At 44.5% G+C, this 25410-nt stretch overlaps 1 protein-coding gene across 2 annotated transcripts; it reads right to left on the bottom strand.

The window, feature by feature from the left end:
- Positions 1-399: 399 nt before the first annotated feature.
- anxa6 (annexin A6) lies at positions 400-23878 on the bottom strand. Of its 2 annotated transcripts, none has more exons than XM_062524461.1 (25): positions 23614-23878; positions 22118-22170; positions 20097-20181; positions 18800-18894; positions 18473-18586; positions 17719-17809; positions 17543-17622; positions 16708-16764; positions 15819-15912; positions 15184-15279; positions 14652-14710; positions 9680-9802; positions 9265-9323; positions 8025-8103; positions 5898-5979; positions 5316-5410; positions 4563-4676; positions 3810-3900; positions 3323-3402; positions 2916-2969; positions 2693-2786; positions 2464-2559; positions 2294-2352; positions 2060-2197; positions 400-929 (listed from the first exon to the last, which is right to left on the bottom strand). In XM_062524461.1, the coding sequence occupies exons 2-25, from the start codon at positions 22118-22120 to the stop codon at positions 870-872; spliced, it is 1998 nt and encodes a 665-aa protein (XP_062380445.1). In that variant the 5' UTR covers positions 22121-22170; positions 23614-23878; the 3' UTR covers positions 400-869. The 2 variants fall into 2 exon arrangements, with proteins under 2 accessions (XP_062380445.1, XP_062380446.1); XM_062524462.1 differs by having other exon boundaries at positions 2075-2197.
- Positions 23879-25410: the final 1532 nt, after the last annotated feature.

Raw genomic sequence — 25410 nt, 5'->3', positions numbered from 1 at the left:
AAATTACAATGGGGAATTTCCACAGGCCTCTTCATTTCCTCTGCCGATGTCTAATGAGCTAATCATTAAAGGGGGCAATGCCATTCTTCATGCCGATTGGCATCTAGGATAGCGGTGAACGGCAGACTGAGCTTTCTTTCCTTCTTTCTCTCTCTCATCTCTCTCTCTCTCTCTGTAAAGTACAAAAAGTATTATTTGAGTTGTTTCCACTTGAACAGCAAAATGTTTCTGGAAAACGTAATCATGTCAATGAGTAGGTAGTAAAGCTGCCTGGCAAATCCTGGGACAAATCAAGTAGTGATACACTGACCATGCTTGCTTCTCAAAACAAAAGAAAGGAAACTACAGCAGAGGGACGATAACTTCTTGAAATGACACAAAGGAAAGGACATTGACAGGTTTTCCTTTTATTTCAGGATAGCACTTTTATTTGATGGCTACAGTTGGCTAACAACATCAACAGCTACAAGAGCAGCTGTCCTGACACTAGCGGAGCATCTTCTAGCTCTCCTATACTGTAATGCCATGAGCTCCAAGTTCACATGTATTCATTAAAAAAGAAATAAAATAAAACAATTCCGTGTCCCTTTCCAACACAGGGACGGTCAGACACAGTGAGTAGACAGAGTATCGCTGGGAAAAGTGCAAAGGGTGAAAGGTGAAAGGTCACAAGCTTTGGCATAGAGTGGCAGAAGCACTGGTGGTGGGGGGAGGAAGAGGAGGAGGAGGAGGGGGGGGGGGGGTCACATAGTGGGCATTCCGTTTCCTCCGCTCCAGAGCACTGGATGGTGCTCAATTCACAGGAAGCTTGTGGGGATCGTCTGCGTCTGTGGCTGGTCGTTGCTGGGGTATAGCTCACTTCAAGAGCATTAGTCTTCCCCACCACAGAGCATCAGAAGGGTTTTGCGGTAGTCCCCAGAAGTATCACCCTGAGAGAGAAAAGAGGAAGTGGGACCATTTTAGAATCCAATACAGGCACTTATAAATAAACGAGATTGATGCAATGACCGAGATTATTGCGCGCTGACACATGGCAATTGTGACGAAGGTCGATGAATGAATCGAACAAAAAGTGGAGCACCAGACGGCAGAGGATGAGCTGGCTGTGACCTCATGGGGCTCTTTGGCCTTTGATTGCGCAATTCTGTGACTGTTTTTGGGGGCTAACGCGCGGACCACATTTTCATTCATAAGAAACTCGGTGTAGCAATGTGACCTTTAGGCGCAACAAACCACACTAACGCACAAACGCCAAGAGTGGCGGGTAGTCAAGGAAACAAGAGGACACAACACCCAACACACGCACAATATTGTGGTGATTATGAGAAGGTCAGAAATCATAACATCTAAGATGTCATACAGTAACTCACTGCCTTATCAACAGAGTTCACCAGTAAGATGAAGTGGTTGATTTGTTAGTGCTAGTAGAGGAAGTACTTTTATTCGAGGTGCTGGGAGAATAATTTCAGGCTTTCATGACGTCAATTGATAGTCATTCTAGAGAGTGATATTAGAAAAACGACCCAAATAAAATATCATTTTGAAAAAATGCTAATGTTCAATATCTATTAGCGTCACAAAATTACCGGTAACATGACAAAACCTGTAATAAACACACACTAGCACTGTAACATGAAGGCTATAGTATTTAGTATGTGTAAAACATGCATGTTGGTGCAAATTATATGAAGAAAAAGAAAAACTTATGCTCAGGATTAGTTATCTTCAAACAAACGGCACTGCGAAGTCTATAGGTTATTGAACACTTCCTGTCCTATACACCAGGGTCTGATCATACGCAGGCTAACAGAGGAAGTCATGCATGCTGGGGAAATTCCTAAACAGCTGTGCTGAATGCACCACACACACACAGGAGCGTGTAGCTCGAGCTCTTCCTCTCCAAACGAAGCAAAAGAGGATGTGCAAAGTCGACCATCAAGGGCAATATCTGGTGCACTATATACACACACAACAGTGCATGTCACATCACGGCGCGATAGATAGCATATCACCATCATCACCGGCGGCGACAAGAGGAGACAAGAAGACCTTGACTTACGACGAGCGATTCTACCTGGATGAATTCGTGGAGGGAGGCGTCGTGCGTCTCTTTGAATTCTTTGCGGATGTTGAAGAGGTCGGTCTCGGACCTGGACACCATGATGCGAATGAGTGCCCTGTCGTCAGTACCCAGCCCCTGAGGGGAGAAGGAAAAGCACACGAGACACTGTAGTGTAGCTCAAAACATGACACAAAGTCAATAAACAACACAAGACAGGCAGAATGCCTTTACCTTCATGGCTTTATACAAACGATCTGCCAAGTAGGAGGGCTGGTTCTTCACACTCCTCACTGAAACAACAAGCAAAGAGGGTCACTACCTACAGACAGACAGTCCTTTCATGTGAAACATTCTCTGCGACTGATTCCTTTTAGCCATTAAGTAAAATATGGAAAGCTTACCAATGGCATACATGACCTGCTTGACATCTCCCGACATATGCTTCTTGATGATCTGCTCAATGTCTTTGTTGGAGCATACAACAAACTCCTGGAACACTGTAGAGCACGCAACAGAGGAGATCAGTCGTTAAAGCCGCTCTCACCATGTGCACTCATGCCATAACAACTCAGTATTCAGTGTTTCATACCACATGGTGGATGTGTGCGTGCGTGTGTGCGGCTGACTTACCTCTCTTCAGGTGACGGAAGCTCCTGGTGCACAGAATGCTCATGAACTTCACGACCATGTCATCAGACTCGTCATTACAGGCATCAGCCAGCGCCTGGCAACGACAAATGTCAAACCATTTGCACCCTCGTACAGAAAAACACCCAAACATTCCTATGATATTGCTATGACTTTAGTGGAACAAAAGGATAAACTTGAATCTCGCTTCACAGTTCACACTCACCTGTGCATCTTCATGCACTCTGTCCATATCCACACACCCGTCCTCTCGTGCTCCCTGTGAAAATAAAATAGCGTAGAGTTTACCAAATAGAGGCCCACAAACTGACATCTCACAGGCTCAAACGAGGAAACAGTCCACCGAAAAGGTGAGTGGAAGAACCATTTATGTACAAAGCATCTACTAACGTTAGCGGTTACAATCAGTCTATCTTCAAGTAAAATAAAAGTGTATAATATATTGTTCACAGCCCAAATATTAAAATAATGTTTATTATTCAAAATTTGATATCAAAACTTGTATGGTTCTTTGTCTCAAGGCCTTATTTGTCACCTTGCTCTGTGTAATGTCGCTTTTATCTGATGTACTGTAAATACAGGGAAGGTATGTGTATCTGGCCCATACTGTACCTGAACTAAGGATACAAGGATCCTGCAGAAGTGGCCGGAGGTATCGGATGAGATGGCGTCTTCTAGGCTCTTCTTATAGGCTGAAAGGTATCAACTGGATCGTCAGTACTGGACCAGGGAGTATTTTCACTGTGATATGTCATCATTATCAAACAACACTGATACAGAATGTTATATGATTTAATAATGGTGTCTCAAATGAAAAAAAATCTGCCACAAAGGCCTTTCATTTGAATTCCCCCCAGAGGGCAAAGAGTGTAGTGATAGACATTCTTTGATTATGAGATCACTGTAAACAGAAATCTGCTGTAGCTTTTACATTTCGTTTGACTTTAAAAGAGAGATTTCTACCCAAATATCCAAATGAGTTCATATGATCAATATCGGGGCTTAAAACATTGAAGGACAGAACCAAAACAACTGGTTAAACCATCATGGCTCCCATTCCTTCATTTGTGACGCGCTTCTGCGTCTCTCTGTCCCTCACCATCTTGGTAGGCGGCACACATGTCTTGGATCTGCTCGTTGGTTCGCGTCACCAGGATCTCAATCAGAGCATGCTCATCAGTCCCTGCACCCTGTGGACAGAGCGGAGAGGAGACATTTACGTAAACAAAGCAGGACATTGGACGTCGATATGTATGCTGACAGCAAAACACTGTATATCAATTGTTTTGCTTTTTTATAGTTGAAATATTAGAACCCGAAGACTTGATTAGGAAAAATGTCATAATAACAGATTCAGTTTGTTTCTTTGTATGAAGCATCATGTCATACTGTATGATGATAACGTCAACGTGTGTGTGTGTGTGTGTCTGTGTGTGTGTGTGTGTGTGTGTGTGTGTGTGTGTGTGTGTGTGTGTGTGCGTGTGTGTGTATGTGTGTGTGTGTGTGTTTTAATGTGGTTTTCTACAATACTTTGTGGCTGATGAGGTTGTCCTGTGTTTTCCTAGAAGGCCAACTAACACTTGACCTCAAAGCCAAGACGCTATGACTAGTATTATCTCCATTCATCCTGCTGAGCTTCTCATGAATTTCACAGCACCAACACCTGTACATATGAATGGCCATGCATGACATGTGCTGTTTTCTTAAGAATGGAGGGAGGGGGGGGGGGGTGATGAGTCAGTTCAAGAGATGCTAGATACAACATATGCAATCCCCCCCCTCTCTCTCTCTCTTCATCTCTCTCCCTTACCCTCTCACACACACACACACACACACACACTCATCGGCCTACCTCCATGGCTTTCTTCATCATTTTAGCGTCGAACTCAGGTGGAGTCATCACCAGACCCATGACAAGCCTACATAGGTTCTTCGAAAGCTCAGATTTGAGATCAGCCATAAGATCCTGAGAGCCAAGCACACATAGAGGCTTAGTCACGTACACCACACAATCTGGAAAGAGCTTTTGGTATTTGCATGAAACATTACAATCATTCATTTTAACAGCCTCCAGAAATAAACAGGATCTGCTCACGCTGAGAGCATTTCCTTAACATGCTTTTCTCAGTGGTTAGAAAAGATGACATCTCTTCCCTTCTGTATGTAGTGTAGAATGGAGGTGTCTTGATATTGCCAATGATAACAGGAGTGTCACACATTTTCAACAAACAACTTTCCCAAGAGTTGTCAAAGACCTGACATTTTCATGACATTTTCCAATGTATATGTGCAGTATAGGTACACAAAGCTATGTACTTACAGATTGGGACTAATTATCAAATTGAAATTAAACATACTTTTTGTTTTGTTTTCTACGTCCTTTCAATTGGAAACTGTACCACACCAAACAATTGTCTAATGAAACTTTACACCTAAAAGCATACAAAGACATAATTGATATCCTAGTACTTTCCAGGATTCCGATAACCATCGGTAACTCTGTGATAATAATATCTGGTTTCTCTTATAAGTCCGCTGCCAACATTAAAATGGAACACACACACACAGCAAACTTAGCATGTGCTGACTGTGCTGAGCATCTTACCCGTCCCAAGAGAGACTTAAAGGCCTGTCTGATCTCCTGCCTCTGTTCATTGCTCCTCTGGGCCAAGATGTCGATGATGGTGTCTTCGTCTGTGCCTGATGGGTCCAGGGGAAACACAGGTGTTTGGATCACACAGTATCAAGGCCTGATGCCACAAAATCACCGTCAGACTATCCCGTAATTTCCCGACTATTAGCCGCGGCTTATACATTGATTTTGCAAAATTTCTTCAGCTATGAGGTTAACACAGGGAGAGCAGCTAATATGGTGTTAATATGGTTTTGTTTCTTTTAACTGGCATAAAACACTGTCCTGTGGCTTATACACAATGCAGCTAGTATGCGGGAAATTACTGTAAGCTGATGGGCTCATAAAATGGCTACCTACTGTCACGGATGTGACTTGTGGGAGTTTACTTCCATAGTTGGAAACACAATGTGAAATTGGCCTGTTATTGTCTGATCCTACGCATATGTCTCTTCCTGGTGATGAACTTCCTGTCCTTCTCTACTCTCCTGGCCAAATAAAGGCATTTCATTACACTCCCACAGGCTACATTTTCGTTATTATCATGTTGCTTACCAAAGCCTTTCATGGCTTTCCTGAGAACCTGTGCATCACTGGCTGGGTCGAAATCGGGGGCAGGGCGGACAGTTCCTCTGGGCTGGGGACAAGAGAGGATAAGGGTAAAAAAACAAAGCATGAAGCAAAGCTACACCACTGGATCTTTCAACAACCTGAGGTACAAGGTCTAGTTGCTAGCATAAGTGGCTAGCATGCAGTAGCCTGAAAAGTTGTAAGTTCAATTCCTGGCTTCCACTGTTGTGCCTTAGAGCAAAGGACTCAACCCGGAGTTGCTCTGGGCACAGTGGCCCCTTGTAACATAATTGACACATAAGTCGCTTTGAATAAAAGCGTCTGCTAAATGAATAAATGTTGTTATACAGTAGTGGGCAGCACAGGCAACCCCAGGCTTAGGCTCTCCAAATAACAGGGAATTACTGCACCTTTTACCCAGGTTTTCCTTGAGCAGTGGCTTAAGCAACGTATGATCAGTGGACCTGACCGCAAGTTCGTCTTGTCTGGACGGCAAGACGATTACTGTGTTGGCCACAAAAGACACGTTGAGTCCTGGGTTGGCTCTATAATGCGTCAGGTGGAATATACTGTAGGGCCCTAAATGCCCACTGAGCCTTGTCAAATGTACTTTGTATGAGGATACTGTAATATGTCCCATCTAATGTTGTGAATTGTTATCTCATGTATTGTGTGTTTAAATGAAGGAACCCCTCACAAGCAGCCACATGTACAGTATCTGCATACGTGGAAACACACACACACACACACACACACACATCCAAAAACTTCACTTCAGTAATCCAATTTCCGAAAACCGAGTTCAAAAGGGCATGAGTATTAACTTAACCGAAGAGAACAGACAGTTGCACAATGAGCCGCTTTGTACACGTGTGAATAGAGACATCTGTCTCTTCACATATGTGGGTGCATGTATGTTCCGTCACAAGTTTCACTGTTTCACCATTTCAAAGTTTCTCACACCAGATTTCTAACAAAGGAACCCCGATGTAGAGTGGGTGGCTTCGCACATAATCACCAGCTATTATCAAAGCCCAAAGCAGCAGCATCTGAGACGAGACCTTGAAAAGCTAACTGAGTTAGACAGATACGCGTCCCGCCAAAACAAGCTGTCTGTTCCCGAACAGCGGGCCTTTTGAGGTCAGGGACCAGGTGACAGATTGCAGGGGAAATGGGCCCTGCAGCCATCTTTTATGAATATAACACTGTATAAACAGACAGCACAAAGCTACTTTAAAGATAATCCAAAATAATCTGGAATATTTCATCCATCACCAGTTTATGATTTAACTTTGCGTACATTAAAGTCAACAACACAGTGGTGGGTGGAGGAGGACAAAGCAGAGTAGCAAGAGGAGGCATGTTTGACTGATGCCTAGAGCTTGTTTGTTGACAAAACAAAAGCAAATGACAAATGCACTGCATTAAGATGGGTTTTGATGCTGGGAGAGGTTTGGGTCTGAGTAAATTAATGTTTAAAAACAACACCCCTAGCCAAAAATGGATGCTTGAATCAATCTCTTTTTTTTAATTTCTGTTATTTGAAAATATTATATGTTGACCTTGTTTGTTTGAGTTTGAATTTCTCATCCAGGTTGAATGAAACGTCATGTCCTAATTCTATCCTATCTACCGCCACAGCCACTAGCGTGATGATATCAGCCATGAGAACTGTGCACTAGCATACACCAGCAGGGAAAACACCCTCTTGAGGTGCTATTGTCGAGCATGTGCTTTGATGCTATCGCTGGACAGAAAGGTGGGTGAGTGGGTGGCTAGGTGAGAGAGTGGGTGATTGGGTGAGTGAGTGGGTAGAGTGGAGTGGTATGGTGGCGAAGGCTGAATCAGAGCTAACAGCACAGAGGGCTGAGATGGCAATCTGAATGTGCCGATGAGATCATACAAGTGTGTTGAAATGGGGTTAATATGAACGTAGATGTGCATGTAAAAAGGAAAGTGTGTCTGAGATCATTTTGAGTGTGTGTGTGTGTGTGTGTGTATGTACTGTACATCTATGTATCCCTTTCTGTATCTATGTATTCATTCCCATGATTGTTAGTGTGTGTGTGTGTGTGTGTGTGTGTGTGTGTGCCTGTGTGTGTGTGTGTGTACCATAATTGTAGTCATGGCACTGATTTCCCACATCTTGTACGCAATTTGGGCAGCCTCTGGGAAGAACTCTCCAGCTATGCTAGAAAAGATAAGAGACAACAGAGGAGAAGTTACAAGAGAAGAGAAGAAAGGAGAAGAGAAGAGAGAAGAGGAGACAAGAGAACAAAAGACGAGAGAAGAAAAGAGAGGAGAAGAGAAGAGCAGGGTAGAGAGAAGAGGCAAGAAAAGAGATGAAAAGAGAAGACAAGAAGAGATAAGAAAAGAGAAGAGATGAGAAGAAAAGAGACAAGAGAAGATAGGAGAGGAGGGTAGAAGAAAAGAGAAGAGAAGAAAAGAGAAGAGAAGAGAGGAGAAGAGACAAGATAAGAGAAGAGGACCAGAAGAGAAGAGAAGAAAAGAGACTAGACAAGACAAGACCAGACAAGAGGGAGAGATGAGTATGAGTCTGGCACTTTTACTATTCATTTGGTCAAATTGTCATCAGTTTTAACAAGCAGGCTCCTGAACACTTCTCTTCGCAATAACATGGTGGTTGGCCACAAGGCAAGCTTGCCACTGATATACAAAACGAAAAAATATTTTCATTTCTCTGTATTTCATTTTTTAGGCTTGGTTCACCCATGTTCACCAGGGACCCATGTTCATATCATAACTAAGATGTAATCAGGCCAAGAAAGTCCCAAAAAGGGCGTTCCCTCCAGCTGGATATTTCCCTTCGACTGGTCCAAACATTTCGCCCGAATTCAAACACATCGCCCGAATTCCAGGGAAAGACTGTGCCTTACTAGCAGTGTCATGATCGTTTATGTCATGTCAGTCTATACAGAAGTATGAAATAACCAATGCAAGGTTATTTCTCTACAGTAAATTATGGCACTGTATTTGTTGGATTCTATTCTGTGTAATTGTGGTGGTTTTGCCCCCAGAATAATTGATAACACAGTTTCTCCTTACAGATTTTCCAAGGTCTGCAGGGATTCAAATCAAGCCCTGTGTTACTGGGTAAGGACATTTAGGTAAGGTGAATAAGGCTACATTTCCACATCAATAGTGCCAGCCATGAGACAGTCAAAGAAGAAATATGGTATGATGAAGCCAATGTCTCCACCTGCTGTTTGGTAACAGTCACTACGGCTTGCATTGTACAGTACATTCCCATTTTGAGCATTCAAATCAAAAACTAGACTTCCACGTTGCATTTGTAGTTTTGTTTGTTTTGTTAGACGGTCGAGAGACTTACTCATCATCTCCTCCGCACAGTTTGAGAAGTGTGCGCTTATACTCCCCTGAAGTGTCATCCTATGGGGTGTAAGAATTTACATACATTATACATTATATACATTTTTCAAAGCAGCCAATTGCTTGGAAGAGGCTGCAGTTCCTATGTTAATCATAACTGTTCATCGTCACAACAACTACTACCAGGTACATAATTGGTAATACTAATTGGTTGAAACAACAAATTCTGGCCATATAGTTGCTTATTGCACACGTTTTTGTATCTCAAAAGGCTTAGAAGGCTTTTTTTCTAATGCATTACACGTATCCAAACAATACAAATACCTAAACGAAATAAAGTATAAATCTCAGAAATCTCAAAAGCTTTATTTTATTTCGCACAGGCTACTGTAAATGCATCCAAAAAACATTGAAACCTGGATCATGTGGTGCAGGGATTTCTCATAGCGCAGACGGAAGCATTCCCTGATGTCCAGCATGTCCATTTCGGCCCGGGACACCATGATACGGATCAGCGTGTTATCAGCTGTGCCCATACCCTGCAGAGACACCACCACGCAAGGTCATCATACTGTCACTGTGTGTGTATGTGAAAATACATACATCTCCCATGTGCAGCCTACCAACCAACATATAGCACATGCATGCATACAGTACATATTATGCATACATACAAACATACATACTGTACATATAAGTACAAACATACATACATATGCATGCAAACATGCATACATATACATATATGTCTATGGTATTTAGCAGAGACATTTGTCCAAATGTCATCAATAAACCGTACGTTAACATTAAAGTAACAGTTTGGTTCAAAGTAAAATCTCAAATTTCAAAGTAAAATATCAATATTGTTAATAGTCTGAATTTAACAGAATATGATAACAACAACTGTGGCATTGGGCATGGGACACAAGCTCAGGCTTGATCCACCTGTAGCTGGCCACCTTTGAAAGGCCAAAACACCCCCTGATTCAAAGGTACACTACTGATGATGTGTCCCAAAATTAACATCTTCCCCATGACCCCACGCCACTCTCAACATCAAGGCAACTCATGTTGTTACCATCCAATGGCACAATGGACAATGTACCATCATGTCCCGTGTATGATGAATCTGAATATCTGGACCCGTCCAGTGACCGCTGTGAAAGGACAGCTGACAACATAGGAAAGTCTATGTGACAGCATGGAGAGACAGCTGACTGGAGGGAATAGACCCCACTGGGGCTGTCATGGGCCAGCTACCTATGACGGCAGTCTCCAACGCTGTTTCAGCTTGTTGGAGGCACCCGCCAAGTGCTACAGAAAGTGAACAGGAAAAAATACCCCTAGAGCCTGCCAGAGCGGGGGCGCAAGATGGCTCAATGACTGACAATATGGCCACAGACCCTGGAATGGACATGACTACGAGTAAGAACACAGCACATGAGATGACCACAACAGCAACAGGACTCTCACTTCAGGTGTGCCCCTGTGGCTGGGCGAAAGTAACATCATTCAGAGGGCTAAGGACCCATCAAGGAAAGAGAGGGTGCTTGAGGGGGCAGAGACAAGGGCCTCGCGTTGACCAGTACTTCTTACGGAGTACCCAGTCAAGTCAGTCGATTGAAGCACAGCGACCGGACAAAAACCAAAGTTCGCAGAGCATCAACACCCCTGCCACTGAGGAGGATACAAGCACAGAAATGCTGATGGAGGAGCCTACCCAGCCACAGAGGCCTCCTAAGGAGGAGAAGATCAAAGGGCACAGACCATGAGTGAAGTGGCCCAAAGCTGTTGAAAAAAGAGAGTGGGAAACAGTCAACCATGACCTGACAAAAATCCTGGAACAACAGGTGGGCACTGCAGAGAAAAAGTTGGAAAGGATGGGTGACATCATCTATCAGTATGGAGAGGAGCGATTCGGAGTGAAGGAACAGAGAAACAGCAAGGCAACTTCAACACCAGTCAAATCTAGGAGGCAGCAAGAGATCGAAAGACTGGTCAGGGAGAGAAGACAGCTGAGGAAGCAGTGGAAGAAGGCCTCTGATACAGCTAGGGATGGTCTTATGCTACTCCAGGGGGACATCAAATCCCGACTTGCAACCTTGCGTAGAGCAGAGAACTTGCGGAAACTTCGCAAGAGGAAGGAACACACAAGAGCACAGTTCTATAAAAACCCCTTCAAGTTCGTTAAAGGCCTTTTCGATAAGGACAAAAGCGGAATCCTGAAAAGTTCGAAACAGGAGCTGGAAAAACATCTGGAAACAGTCCATCATGACTCAAGAAGGCACGAGCAGCTCGTGATCCCTCATGATATCCCACCTATTCAGCCTCCGGAATGCAACCTGGAGACTGGCCCCCCAAAGTGGAAGGAAGTGGAGAACACAATACGGCGTACAAGATCAGCATCAGCCCCTGGGCCGAATGGGGTGCCGTATAAGCTCTACAAGAATGCACCAGATGTTCTCCGGCATCTGTGGAAGCTCATGAGAATAGTGTGGCAGAAGGGGATAATACCTAAGGCATGGCGAAGGGCTGGAGGGGTGTTAATTCCCAAGGAGAAGGATGCTTCAGACATCAGTCAATTCCGGCCAATCTGTCTTCTGAACGTTGAGGGGAAAATCTTCTTTAGCATGATTGCACAGAGGCTTTCCGCTTACCTAGAGAAGAATAAATATGTTGATACATCTATACAGAAGGCCGGCATTCCTGGGTTCTCTGGTTGCTTGGAGCATACTAGTATGATCTGGCACCAGATTCAAGCGGCAAAGAAGGACAAACGAGACCTCCATGTCACCTTTCTTGACCTGGCCAATGCCTTTGGATCCGTCCCCCACAACCTGCTCTGGGAATCTTTCAACTTTTTCCATATTCCATCACCCATCACTACACTGGTGAAGGCCTATTTTGAAGACCTGCAATTGTGCTTCACAACAGCGGACTTCACAACATCTTGGCTTCGCCTAGAGATAGGCATCATGGCAGGCTGTACAATCTCGCCCCTGGCCTTTACTATGGCAATGGAGGTTATCATCAGGGCCTCAAAATGGGTGGTGGGGGGCGAACGAACCAAGAACGGGATCCGTCTGCCACCCATCCGAGCGTATATGGATGATATGACCACTCTGACCACTACTGCAGCGTGCACCAGGCGGCTACTTGGTAAACTGCAGGAGAACATCAAGTGGGCCCGGATGAAAATCAAACCAAGCAAGTCACGGAGCATCTCAATAGTCAAGGGAGAGCTAAAAAACGTGAGATTCTGTATTGGTGATGACCCCATACCAACGGTGTCCGAGCAACCTGTCAAGAGCCTGGGCAGATGGTACAACGCAAGCCTCAGGGACAAAGACCAAGTGAAACAAATAAAACAGGACATGACTAACAGTCTGGAAAACATCAACAAGACTCTTCTGCCAGGGAAGCTCAAACTCTGGTGCTTGCAATTTGGGCTTCTACCTCGAGTGATGTGGCCACTTACCATCTATGAGGTCCCAATAACAACTGTGGAGAAGATGGAGCGAACTGTGTCTTCATATGTGAAAAAATGGCTTGGTGTCCCACGCTGTCTGACCAACATCAGCCTTTATGGAAAGGGGGTCCTTGAATTGCCCATCACGGGCCTCACTGAAGAGTACAAGTGCTCTAAAGTGAGGCTCCTGATGACATTGAGGGACTCCAGAGATCAGACCATCAGCAATGCTGTACCAGCCTTGGTGACTGGACGGAAATGGACACCATCCGCTGCGGCACAGCAGGCCATGTCAGCCCTGAAGCACAGTGACATTGTGGGCCATGTCCAACTGGGGAGAGGAGGCTTTGGCCTTGTGCCAAGTAAACCAACTTGGCAGAAGGCGTCATCGGCAGAAAGGAGGAAAATGGTGGTGGAGGAGGTTCGCCGTCAGGAGGAAGCAGAAAGAAATGCAAAAGCCGTCTCCCTAGCCAAACAGGGACAATGGATGAGGTGGGAAGGCCTGGAGAGAAGGGTGCTCAGCTGGAGGCAGCTCTGGGAAATGGAGGCAAGCAGTATCAGCTTCATTATCAGAGCTACTTATGATGTGCTCCCATCTCCAAAGAACCTCCACGTGTGGTATGGTGAAGACCCAACTTGTACCCTCTGCCCAACTCCGGCAACACTCAAACATATCCTAAGTGGCTGTAAGACCAGCCTCACACAGGGCCGCTACACCTGGAGGCACAATCAGGTTCTCAAGGATTTGGCAGCGGCTCTTGAGACCAAGAGGAAAGCTATCAACTCCTTGCCCATAAGGTTAGTCAACTCCATCACAGCGCCAACCTTTATCCGTGAGGGACAAACTAAGCCTAACCACCCCCCAGCCAAGCCAGAAGTCGGAAAGCTAGCAAGGGCCCGGGATTGGAAGATGCTGGTTGATATTGGGAAGCAACTAGTTTTTCCACCAGAGATAGCAGCTACCACCCTTAGGCCAGACTTGGTGCTCTGGTCCCCCTCAATCAAAGCTGTTAACATCATTGAACTCACAGTCCCATGGGAGAGTTCAACTGAGGAGGCCTATGAGCGTAAGAAACTGCGCTACACGGAATTAGCTGCAGATGCGCAACAACGAGGGTGGCATACAAATGTCTATCCAGTTGAGGTGGGATGCAGAGGGTTTGTGGCATCATCCACCATTAGGCTGCTCAAACACCTGGGCATCCAAAGTCTGACTTTGCGACAGACAATTAAATCAGTCTCTGAAACAGCCGAAAGAAGCAGCCAGTGGATATGGTTGAAGAGGAGGGACCAGTGCTGGGCTCAAAGAACTTCAGAACCCATTCACTGATCCCCCACTCCACCCCCCACCCCAACATCATCTCCCATCTTCAGAACCCATTCACTAATCCCCCATCCCACCCCCACCCCAGCATCACCTCCCACCTGCAGTTCCAGAACTCTCCAGGAAGGGGGAGAACAAGGTATGCGGTCAGATCTAGGCCTGACTCAGGGGAGAGGACGTCCCTGCCATGCATAGTCCCGTGGGCCAGCGATTGGGCATGGGACACAAGCTCAGGCTTGATCCACCTGTAGCTGGCCACCTTTGATGAGGGTGTCTAGTGTTGAAAGGCCGAAACACCCCCTGATTCAAAGGTACACTACTGATGATGTGTCCCAAAATTAACATCTTCCCCATGACCCCACGCCACTCTCAACATCAAGGCAACTCATGTTGTTACCATCCAATGGCACAATGGACAATGTACCATCATGTCCCGTGTATGATGAATCTAAGCAACATACATAAAGTACATACATACATATACATACATACATACATACATACATACATACATACATACATACATACATACATGCATGCATACTATACATACCGGAACATACACACATACAATAAGACACCACATATAACTCACCTTCATGGATTTGTAGAGACGCCTGGCAAAGAACATGGGCACACTCCTAATGCACTGGACTGTATAGGAAGAAGGAGACGAGAACACTATGATTAATTTCACAGTCACCACAGGGCCAGAGCTGTGCGCTCACTTTGCTTTGTTCATCATAGCACTGGTGCTACAGAGGTGGATCATTTTGTGGCAACACTTCACAAAATCTCTAGCACCGGTATGTAGTTACAAACACCTCACCTGTAGGCTACCGTAATTTCCCGACTATTAGCCGGGGCTTATACATTGATTTTGCAATATTTCTTCAGCTATGAGGTTAATACATGGGGACAGTTAATATGGTATCAATATGGTTTTGTTTCTTTTATCTTGCATAAAAAACTACACTCTAGAAAACATTTTAAATGAGGCATCACTGGTGCTAGACTTGTCACCCATCATCCACAGCACAGACTGATCTTTATGTGGCATGTGCCACACGTCTATGTTACTGTACAGCTCTGCATTCTCTGACTCATGTTTCATAATTGAGACGTACCAACAGCCAGCATTAGTCTTTCAAAATCCCCCGACAGCTCGCTCTTGATGCTGTCCTCGATAGACTTCTCGGCCATCTTCTGATACTCATCAAAAACTGCGTACAAAACGAACCAAACACAGAGGACTCATCGTTAGAGAATCATAACTGTGACACTGACATACTAATTCACTTCAGAAACAACAATACCAGAGACACAAACAGCAAAATAACAGTACAGTACAGTAAAAAAAAATGTAACACCACACTTCTAATGACAAAGTGGAGACTTAATCATAAATCTGTAACACATAGGGCAGGGTCAGGGCCACGGAGAGGTAGGTCTTGGCCTCAGTGAGAGATTTCACAATGATGTGCCAATGAGTCTCACACACACACACACACACACACACACACACACACACACACACACACACACACACACACACACACACACATGAAAACTCACACCACACACACACACACACACACATGTAAACTCACACCACACACACACACACACACACACACACACACACACACACACACACACACACACACACACACACACACACACACTCACACACACACACTCACACACTCACACACTCACACACACACACACACAAACTCACACCACATACACGCACACTTACCTAGCCTTAGATGGGTGACGCTGCGGTTTCCCAGCAGCATGATGAATATGGACTCATCGGTGCCCCACTGCTCCTCTCCTGCGGTGAACAGGGCCTACAACAGCCACAAGGGGGCGACACTCAGCTCACACCACACATAGACGCAAGCCTTCAAACAGCTCACTGGCCACAGGCCACATGTCTAGGTTTGCTTAAGGCAATGTGCCCACAGTGCTGGATTAATGACACTGGTTCTAATCTTAGACAAATGTGTTCTAAGTGTGTTATGGTGTTCTAGAACTCTGAGAAATTCTGTCAAAATCCTGACAAAATGTCACTAATGGTAAAGGGTAACTTGTGCAAATTAAACGAAAACCAGACATTAAAAAAAGAGAAAGTGTTTCGCAATACAATAATTAAAAAAAAGACTCCTGCAAGACAAGTGATGCACTTAAGTAGGCTTAGAGCATTATGTGTCTACCTGAGGGTTTATACAGAAAAGAGGAGGAATAGAGAGGTTCTGTATTCCCCTGTTGTCACACAACTACACACAACTTGCTTCAATTCATTTGCAGAAGGGTTTTTATCAAATAAAAGATGTAAAATAAAAGACATCCTGTTCCACACTGAGACATTCCAGAGGGTTCTCTTTAGAGTTTAGTAGATGTTCACGTATAGTCAGAGGTGGAAAAGTCCAGCTTCAGAAAGTAAAAGTCCTACCACATATCTGAGCCAATCATTCATTTAAACCAGCTGATTCTAATTAGCACAACTATTCAGCTAGGTAGAGCAGCTAATTAGTGAGATCACCTGTGCTACAGTAAGTGCACTGGTAGAACCAATACATGGTTAGATTTTTGCTCTCTGAAGCTGGACTCTTCCACCTCTGCGTATAGTCTAGTTCACACACCTGTGCATCCTCTTCCACCAGGTCATCGTGCACAACGCCTTCTTCTTCTCTGGTCCCCTGGCAAAGCAAAGCAAAGCACACGTTAACATTATCGTCAGCCTCTCAGAGTGAAACACTGGAGTGATGATTGACATCAGCTGGTGTTGCACTCGCACTCAGATTTACAGTTCAGCAGCCAGAGTCAATACTAAGGGAAAGCACGAGGCCCTGGGAAATTACTCTCAGCTCAAACATCAGAAGTATGAGGTGCAACCTACTAGAATCGTTATGATCATTAATCACACAGACGCTAAAATACAGCTAGATGTGTTTTTAATGTACAGTATAGTAGATACACATAAATCATAGCATAGGTTATATAACAGCCTACAGCCCATATTTTTCCCATATACTCAATTTATGTCATATTTGATATCGTATTTATCACCTCCACATACAATAGAGGTTATGTTTTCACCCATGTTTGTTTGTTGGTTTGTTTGTTTGTTGGCCGATGGCTTGACGTTAAACTTGGAAGAAAGGTGTACCCATTACACTACATTCTGTGGATCCGACTCATGGGGCACATGAACTCATTTTGCTTCTCTTTCACTAAAGTTGCAAAGTATACGGCATTATATAGGGAACTGTCAGGATTCAGCAAAAGAATGCTAGATCTCCTCTAGCTGTGGTAGTCTTATTCAACTGATCACAAAACACCCAACAAGCTTTTACTGTATGTGACAACCTATGTTTTACTGTATTTTACTGTAACTTATTTTTTACTACTGCATGAGGGCGGCAACTTTCACTTCCATGGCACTGCCTTACCAGCCCCCGCCTGGGTCACACTAACCTGCATTAAAACAACCAGCATCTTCTTAAAGTGTCCTGAAGTGTCGCCAATAACATCCTCCTCAAGGTCTCTGCCATAGGCTGCAAACAGATAAACACATGAAATAAAACTACATTGCCCAAAATGCCTTGGCTTAAGCCTTCCACATGCTCTTTTTTATGGGGGGCAATTCTCACCATCGTTATAGGCCTCCCTCATAGCATGTGTCTGCTCATTGGTTCTGGAGGCGAGGATCTCGATCAAGCATTTCTCATCCGTTCCTGCGCCCTTGAGGAGAATACAGACAAGGTCAAACTCTTGTATATACATGTACCATCTGTATCTATATCTCAGTGAAATGTCTCAGTGTTTATTCTAAAAAGCCCACTCATTGCTGAAGCAGGTAGGCTAAAGAGCAGACTGACTATATCTGTATACACAAAATGACACCGAGCGCCCACACACTCAGCCATTTGAACTTTATCCAAACAACCATGCATTAAGCTTTCCGAGGCCCCACACTTACCGCGCTCTGAAGCCAGCATATTGAAAGCATAGAGACACAAGGACAACAAGCGAGGAGAGACAGTGAGGAGAGAGACAGTGAATGCAGACACATATAAAAGCACCACGAACAAAAGTGGAGAAGTACTGTAAGACACATGAAGACATCACAAACATCTGGCTACTGCATGAGAGGCACATGTATATGCGTGGCATGAAAAATGCAGGACTATGTTTAGATAGAGCAAACGGTAACACAATCATTTTTCTCAAACGTTATTTCAAATATATACATTGCAAGTGATGCCGCAAAACCAATGAAATGTGGCGTGTCAGCAAAGCCATATGTATTAGCAACGTTTTGGGGATGGAGGTTTGTTGAGCTGTTTGCAGCTTAAAGGGTCCTTAGCAGGTCTCCTCACTTCGTTAGGACACTCTTGTCTTTACCTTAATGGCGTCTTTGATCTCTTTGGCATCATGATACGCAGGAGTTCTCATCAATGCGATGATCAGGCGCTCAAACTTGCCAGTCAGCTCATATTTAAGATCATCTATCAGGTCCTGAAAGAGAGACATTGTTGTAGCCATGCATAGCTCACAGTCCTTGCTATTTGTCAATGTCATTGTATCTTGCTGACTCGGTTGTGGTGAGTGGGCTTAGGAATTTTCCTCCATTCAATTGTTTTGTCTGTGGAATTCTGATGTCAGGGTTCTAGAAAAGATCCTGGAAAACAACAACACTGTCCTGTCTATGCGTCTTGTGGTATCGAATACCTTTCCATATAGAGATTTGTAAGATGCTCGAATCTCCTGTCTCTGGGCATTGCTTCTGGAAGTGATCAGATCCAAAATGGCTTCCTTGTCACTGCCTGTGGTAGACAAAAACATAGGCCACCAGAGCATATGAGTACCTTTCTATATAGTGTCAGATGTATTTAAGCAGCAGTGTGCAGACATAAAGCATATAGGAGCATAATACATAGGCCTTTCAACAAACACAATAACTGGAGCCCAAATATATGTCCTTTTCATGCATAGTTAAAGGGACACTTCACCGATTAAATCCTTATTTCTCCCATCTCAAGGCAAACTGAGGGAATGATGCATGACCATTCAAAAACATGACTTGTTTTCTAAAGATACAAATCTTAAAGGGATAATCCGGAGTGAAATGCACTTTAGATCAATTTTTCGGACTATTGGGAGTACATACGTTGAGTTGACACCAAAATCATGTCATTCGGATGTATTTTGAGAAAGTTCGCGCTCACCGTTTTTAGCCAAAACTCGTTAGCCTGGAAGTGACCGGGGCGTGTCCTTTCGCCGCTACAAAACGCTATTTTTATACCTCTTCTACTGTTCCAAACAACACTACACTTACGTGGTAGTGAGTAAAGGTTCCCTAAAGCCAAACCGAAGTATCCGCACGTCTTTATGTGGTCGGATAGAGAGTCCAGAATGAATTTAATCGAGTCCGTACCTTTCCGGAAATGTTAGTAAAGCATTGTGAAAACGTTGCTAGCTGCAACAGCGACATTTCCGGAAAGGTACTGACTCGATTAAATTCATTCTGGACTCTCTATCCGACCACATAAAGACGTGGGGATACTTCGGTTTGGCTTTAGGGACCCTCTACTCACTACCACGTAAGTGTAGTGTTGTTTGGAACAGTAGAAGAGGTATAAAAATAGCGTTTTGTAGCGGCGAAATGACATGCCCGAGTCACCTCCAGGCTAACGAGTTTTGGCTAAAAACGGTGAGCTCGAACTTTCTCAAAATACATCCGAATGACATGATTTTGGTGTCAACTCAACGTATGTACTCCCAATAGTCCGAAAAATTGATCTAAAGTGCATTTCACTCCGGATTATCCCTTTAATGCTAATCGGTGAAGTGTCCCTTTAAAAGGGAGGGACAAGCAGGTAGGCAGTGGGAACTGCAGGCTCAGGGAGAAAAAAAAAACAGAGAGTCCGAGAAACAAATTCCAGTCAAGCATCGAAAATGCTCCAAAACGTTTACGTAACAGACAGAGGAACACATATGGAATCAGCACCATATTTACAGTACTCACCAAGGCCTTTCATGGCATTGTACAGGGCCTCTGCATCAGCATTGGCATCAAAGCCAGGGTCATCAAAAACGGTGCCTCTGAATCCCTATAAGACATATGACAGTTCTCATTCAGTTGCAATATCTATAGGCCTATCATCACAACTGATTATATACTGCATGTTCAAACAGTGCGATGGTAGTTTTCTAGTCTTTAGAAATTCAAATGTCGTGAAGGAAATAAAAGGAGGTAGTTCTCCTCTCATGGGGGCATGAACATGGGGGCTCACATCACATGCATCCACCCAGAGTGTAGCGCTGTAGCTGCCTGGCTGCTTTAGCCGTTGGAACTAACAACTCATTGGTCTTTTTTCAGCACTTGTTGACCTCGAGAAATGTATGTGAAAACGCACTAATTTCTCTCTTAATCAAACTGCAGACAGTCTGCCAACACATTTTTACTTTGTTCATAGGTCTTCTCCAGAATCTCCTCTGTAGTTTAATATCAGCCGTGTGAACCTCACAAAGTCAAAGTTAGACACCAAACAAAGATATCTCCCGCATAGCTCCACATAGCCATGCTTGAGACTGGGAGGGAGAGAGAGAGGGAGAGGGAGAGAGAGAAAGAGAGGGAGAGAGAGGGAGAGAAAGTCAGACAGAGAGGGGGCAGGGTCTGAGAGACCGTGGAGGGCAGACTGGAAGGCCTGCATGAGGAGACAGACAGACAGCTGACACCTGTCTCCGTCGGCTACAGCTGCCCTAGCATTGTGTGTATGCATGAGAGAGAGAGAGGGAGAGGGAGAGGGAGAGAGAAAGAGAGAGAGAGAGGTAAAAAGAGAGAGAATAGGCAGTGAAACAGACATGAAGTGACAGAGAGGGAGAGCGAGAGAAGAATGGTCAGACGACAGCTGTTCCCTCGCACATTACATAACCAGAACATACATGTACTGCATGTCATGGAGTCTTTGAGTGTGTGTTGGGGGTGTTGCGTGCGTGCGTGCGTGCGTGCGTGTGTGTTTGGTGGGGGTTAAATGGTGTCACCTTACTAGCATAACTCCCCCTGTTTGTTCAGTAACGGTGCTGCTGCAGCAGCAGGGGCTCCTAAGACTGTTCACACGCCACACACAGCTTACGAGGCCTCTGCTCCATTCACTCTCTCCTGTCCCTGTCAGACTGCCATCGGCCTCCAATAATGACCCTCCCAACAGGTTCGCCTCCCTTAGCACTCCCCACATTACTGCATACAGGCACACAGCCAACATCCCTCTTCCCAGGCTTTCCTCTGCACATGCTCAGAAGCTCACCAGAACGACCGTCACTCAGAGGGACAGCTGTAATGCTGAACAACGCCCCCGGCAACTGGCCCCTAGCAACTGGCATAACTCTAAGTAAACATTTGGCAGGATCGCTGTACTTAAAGATGCATATGCAGGGCGTAACACTATGAAACTGTTAAAATGGGGGAACTGATCTATCATAACAGATGTAACCCATGTTTGCATTTCTCTTTTTCAACACGCGCACAAATATCAACATTACATTATTTCTCATTTTTTCAGTCAGGCTACTTTGTTTCATTTCATCTGCACTGGCACTCATATCCCCATTGGATAACGGCAGCTTATTTCTAAACTATTTAAACGTAACACAGATGTGCTAAACCTTCTTTTACTCCAAATTATTTGGTTAAAGTCTTAACTTTCTTTGCTTCACTTCATTTCACTGGTTTACATTTGCACACATTATAATGAGGAATCATCATTTCCAGTGAGTCGCATTGCCCCAGGTCATTACCCTGAAGTACTCCGTGATATCCTACCCTTCCTGCCGGACAATGAGTGGACGACAGCACCTGTCCTTCACAATAGCCTCTTCCCTCTCATGATTGTGTATCCCCAATCACACACATCACTATTTAATGACATGTCATGCAGTATGCTACAGAATGGCTATTGCCGTGTCCCTTCATGTGTGGGGGTGGGGGTGCTGAGGTGAGGGGGGGGGGGGGGGGGGGGGGTGGAGGGAAGGGAAGGGAACTCTCACCATGGTTGCTTGATCTGGAGTTGTTGTCTGGGAATGATGTGCTGCTCTTGATCCTGGAAAGAGAGAGAGTGGAGAGTGTTATAGAAACCGGACATTTTTCCCATATGATGACCGACAGTCTCTGCCTTCATGTGCACAAACATAAAGGGGTCGCAGAGAGGTCATTGCACTGTTATTTGAACTGTGTGATCTAGTTTCTGCCCATTCAGCCAATTGTTTGACATGTTCCACCTAAACTAATGCTGTGCTACGAGACTAAAAAGCATTGCAAATGAAGTGAGACAGAGATGTCGCCCACCCCATCCACTCCCAAGCAAGCACATCTCTGTAACATCAGCACACCCACACAAAGCACGGCCTGTGATGGATTAAGAACAGCGTTTCCGTCTCAGGCCTACTCTTGACCCACACTGTAAGTCATCCAAGATGACACGTTAGTGGAAACGAAAGCAACCTTGGCTACAAGCCTCGTCATCCCAAACCACGGCCACGTTACTCGACATTTTAGGAACTCCCGCCCCAAGGTCTCACAGTACCCTCTTTCACCGTAGCTTTTTCAGCATGGAGCGAATCAGGCTTATTAAATAAGGAATCACATTTACTTTCCACCAAAAGTTCAATCCTCGTGCTGTGCTCATTTCGTGGCTGTGTGTGACGTCCCAGTCTAAAGCCTTATTTGCAACCAATCATAAAGAGAAAAATATAGCCCTATAGCATGAATTAAAGCAACTCCTCTGTACAGCTCTTTTAGCCACCTACAGTAGTCTATTTCTAGTCTGAATATCATTTAGTATTTGCAAGCAACACATCTACAAACCATTACTTTTGACTGATCTAAAGGCACAGAAAGTCAGGACCTTCTTAGACCAACATATGCTATAAGTGAAAGAGGTATTAAAACAAAGGTAGCCTACATCTCTCTGCAGCAGAGTATCATCACACAGAGAAACATGACTTAAAACTGAAACTGAAATGTACTCTATGAACTGTGATTTGTGACACCATGACTGAATGATTGAATAAAGAAAGAATGACACAAAACGTGCCTTAAACTTTTAGAAAAGTATTCTCAGCCTTATTTTGGACAGCTGGGTCTGTACAGAGAACATGCCGGTTGTGGGGCGAAGAGCTTCTCTGCCACACCCAATGCTGATCTCAGGAGATCTAGACCCCCTACTTCTTCTTACCTACTGTATTAAATCAACAGCTGTACAATATAGCACATCTTGCTTTAATAGCAACTGTCCTGCCATTATAGAAAGTCTTTTCCAAAGTCTTTTTCCATTTGCCAAAAAGATGCATCAAAAGAGGGTTCATATTTTTGTTCAAACATTATAACTTTAACAAGGCTACAGAGTATGCTTAGCATTTTCAAAGCTAGGCCACATTTTCACATATACATTTTATAACCTCTGCACACAATGAAAATCGCGACTTCAAATAAGAACGTTACAGAACTAGGTTACATGTAAAACAATCGTAACATTTATTCTTACCTTTTAACTTTTTGCGTCTCAGACGACACAGCTTATAACGGTCTGGTCTGCCCTTACTCCTTGCAACTGAGACTCTCCAGCTGGGATATTGGTCGTTCACCGGTGTCTGACGTAATAGCCTACATGCAGTGCGTCTGCCCTCGGGTTACCAGTTTACCGGCGGTAGTCAGATGGTCTCTCGTAGAGCAGCGTTACTTACCGAACGAACGCGTGGGCTAATAATGATATAGAATCATGTGCTGAATTATCACCTTTTAACCGGAACAAACAACAAGGTTATGCTTCCCATGATAGAGGCTCCGTCTCAGCATTTCTGCGTCGCTCGCAGAGCACTCTGGAGACTGCAGTAGCCCAGAATGGATTTTTGCTGTGGCTGTCGGGTTGTGCTTTTGCTCCAAAGGCTGCTGAATTATCTCAGCCTTATGATTGTGCATTATTTATGACTGATGACAATTATTCTTTAGGAGACACTCTTTAGCGTCTCTAATGATAGCCCATAATGATATTATACTGTAATGAACCGGATAATGCCTTCTTTCAATCCACATCTTATTTGTGAAATAATTAAGGCTCTCAGTAGCCTATACTATCAAGTGCATATCTCTATCTAGGCCTAGGCCTACGGCTTTTATTAAGTTACAATGTCACCTGGTCTTTATTATTTTTGGTGAATAAAATAATGAATAAATAATCAAATATAATGTGGTTCTCCAAATAACTTCATAAATAAACTATTAGGGTTAACTAAACTGTTGATAAAAACAACTGATAGGTAAATAAGAAACATTATTACTACTACATTATTATTACTAATGAACCTTCTGAGATATGAACAGTATAACCCCACCAGGCTCGGCGCCAGGGGGGGGCCATAGGGGTCCAGGCCCCCCCAAACAGGTCTCTGTGCCCCCCCAAACAGAGTGCTCTGTAGTAGATATTTTGCAGTATTTTGCCCCCTCCCCCCGACAGGTGCCCCCCCCCCCCCCCCCCCCCCCCCCGTCAATGCTCATAGCCCCCCCACTCGTTGCTCTCTGGCTCCGAGCCTGAACCCCACTCATACTACACGATTCCTGAACAAATAAAACAATTGCCAAAGTATTCCGACAGGTATGCATGCATGCATGCTTGTAGGCTATGTACTGTACATCTACTGTACAGTATATGCAATGTAAGCATGCATGTATTTGTGCATTTGCATATATGTGTGTGTGTGTGTGTGTGTGTGTGTGTGTGTGTGTCTGTGACCATGAACCGTGTGGAGACTGTGTGTTTACAGAGACGGGCCTCTCTGAAGGTGAGAGCAGTGATGACTAAAACAGTTAGTCTGGGCCAGAACAGAACTGAGAGCAGGACTCTGATCTGAGAGGTAGTGGGGCCAGGAGGAGTGTGTGGGCGAGAGCTGCGATGAGGAAGGGTCGCATGCTTGCTTTGGTATGACCGCCAGTAGGCTAATGGCACTATTTCTGTCCCACTGGCAGCCATTCCGGTAAGCGGTGAGGAATGTTGAACTGGAGCTGTGTGAGTGTGTGTGCGTGCATCCGTGCATCCGTGTGTGTGTGTGTGTGTGTGTGTGTGTGTGTGTGTGTGTGTGTGTGTGTGTGTGTGTGTGTGTGTGAGAGAGAGAGAGAGAGAGAGAGAGAGAGAGAGAGAGAGAGAGAGAGAGAGAGCCTACAGATGGTTCAAACATGACTATAATTCTACGGCCAATGACCACGACTTCCAGATATGGCAGTTTGTACTTTATTTGGAGTTCGCCCACTCTCCAGCACACTTAACATTACCATCATTCCTGTTCAT

Source organism: Sardina pilchardus, chromosome 21 (genome assembly GCF_963854185.1).
Source record: "Sardina pilchardus chromosome 21, fSarPil1.1, whole genome shotgun sequence".
Taxonomy (NCBI): Eukaryota; Metazoa; Chordata; class Actinopteri; order Clupeiformes; family Clupeidae; genus Sardina; species Sardina pilchardus.
This window is presented reverse-complemented; position numbering and strand designations above follow the sequence as displayed.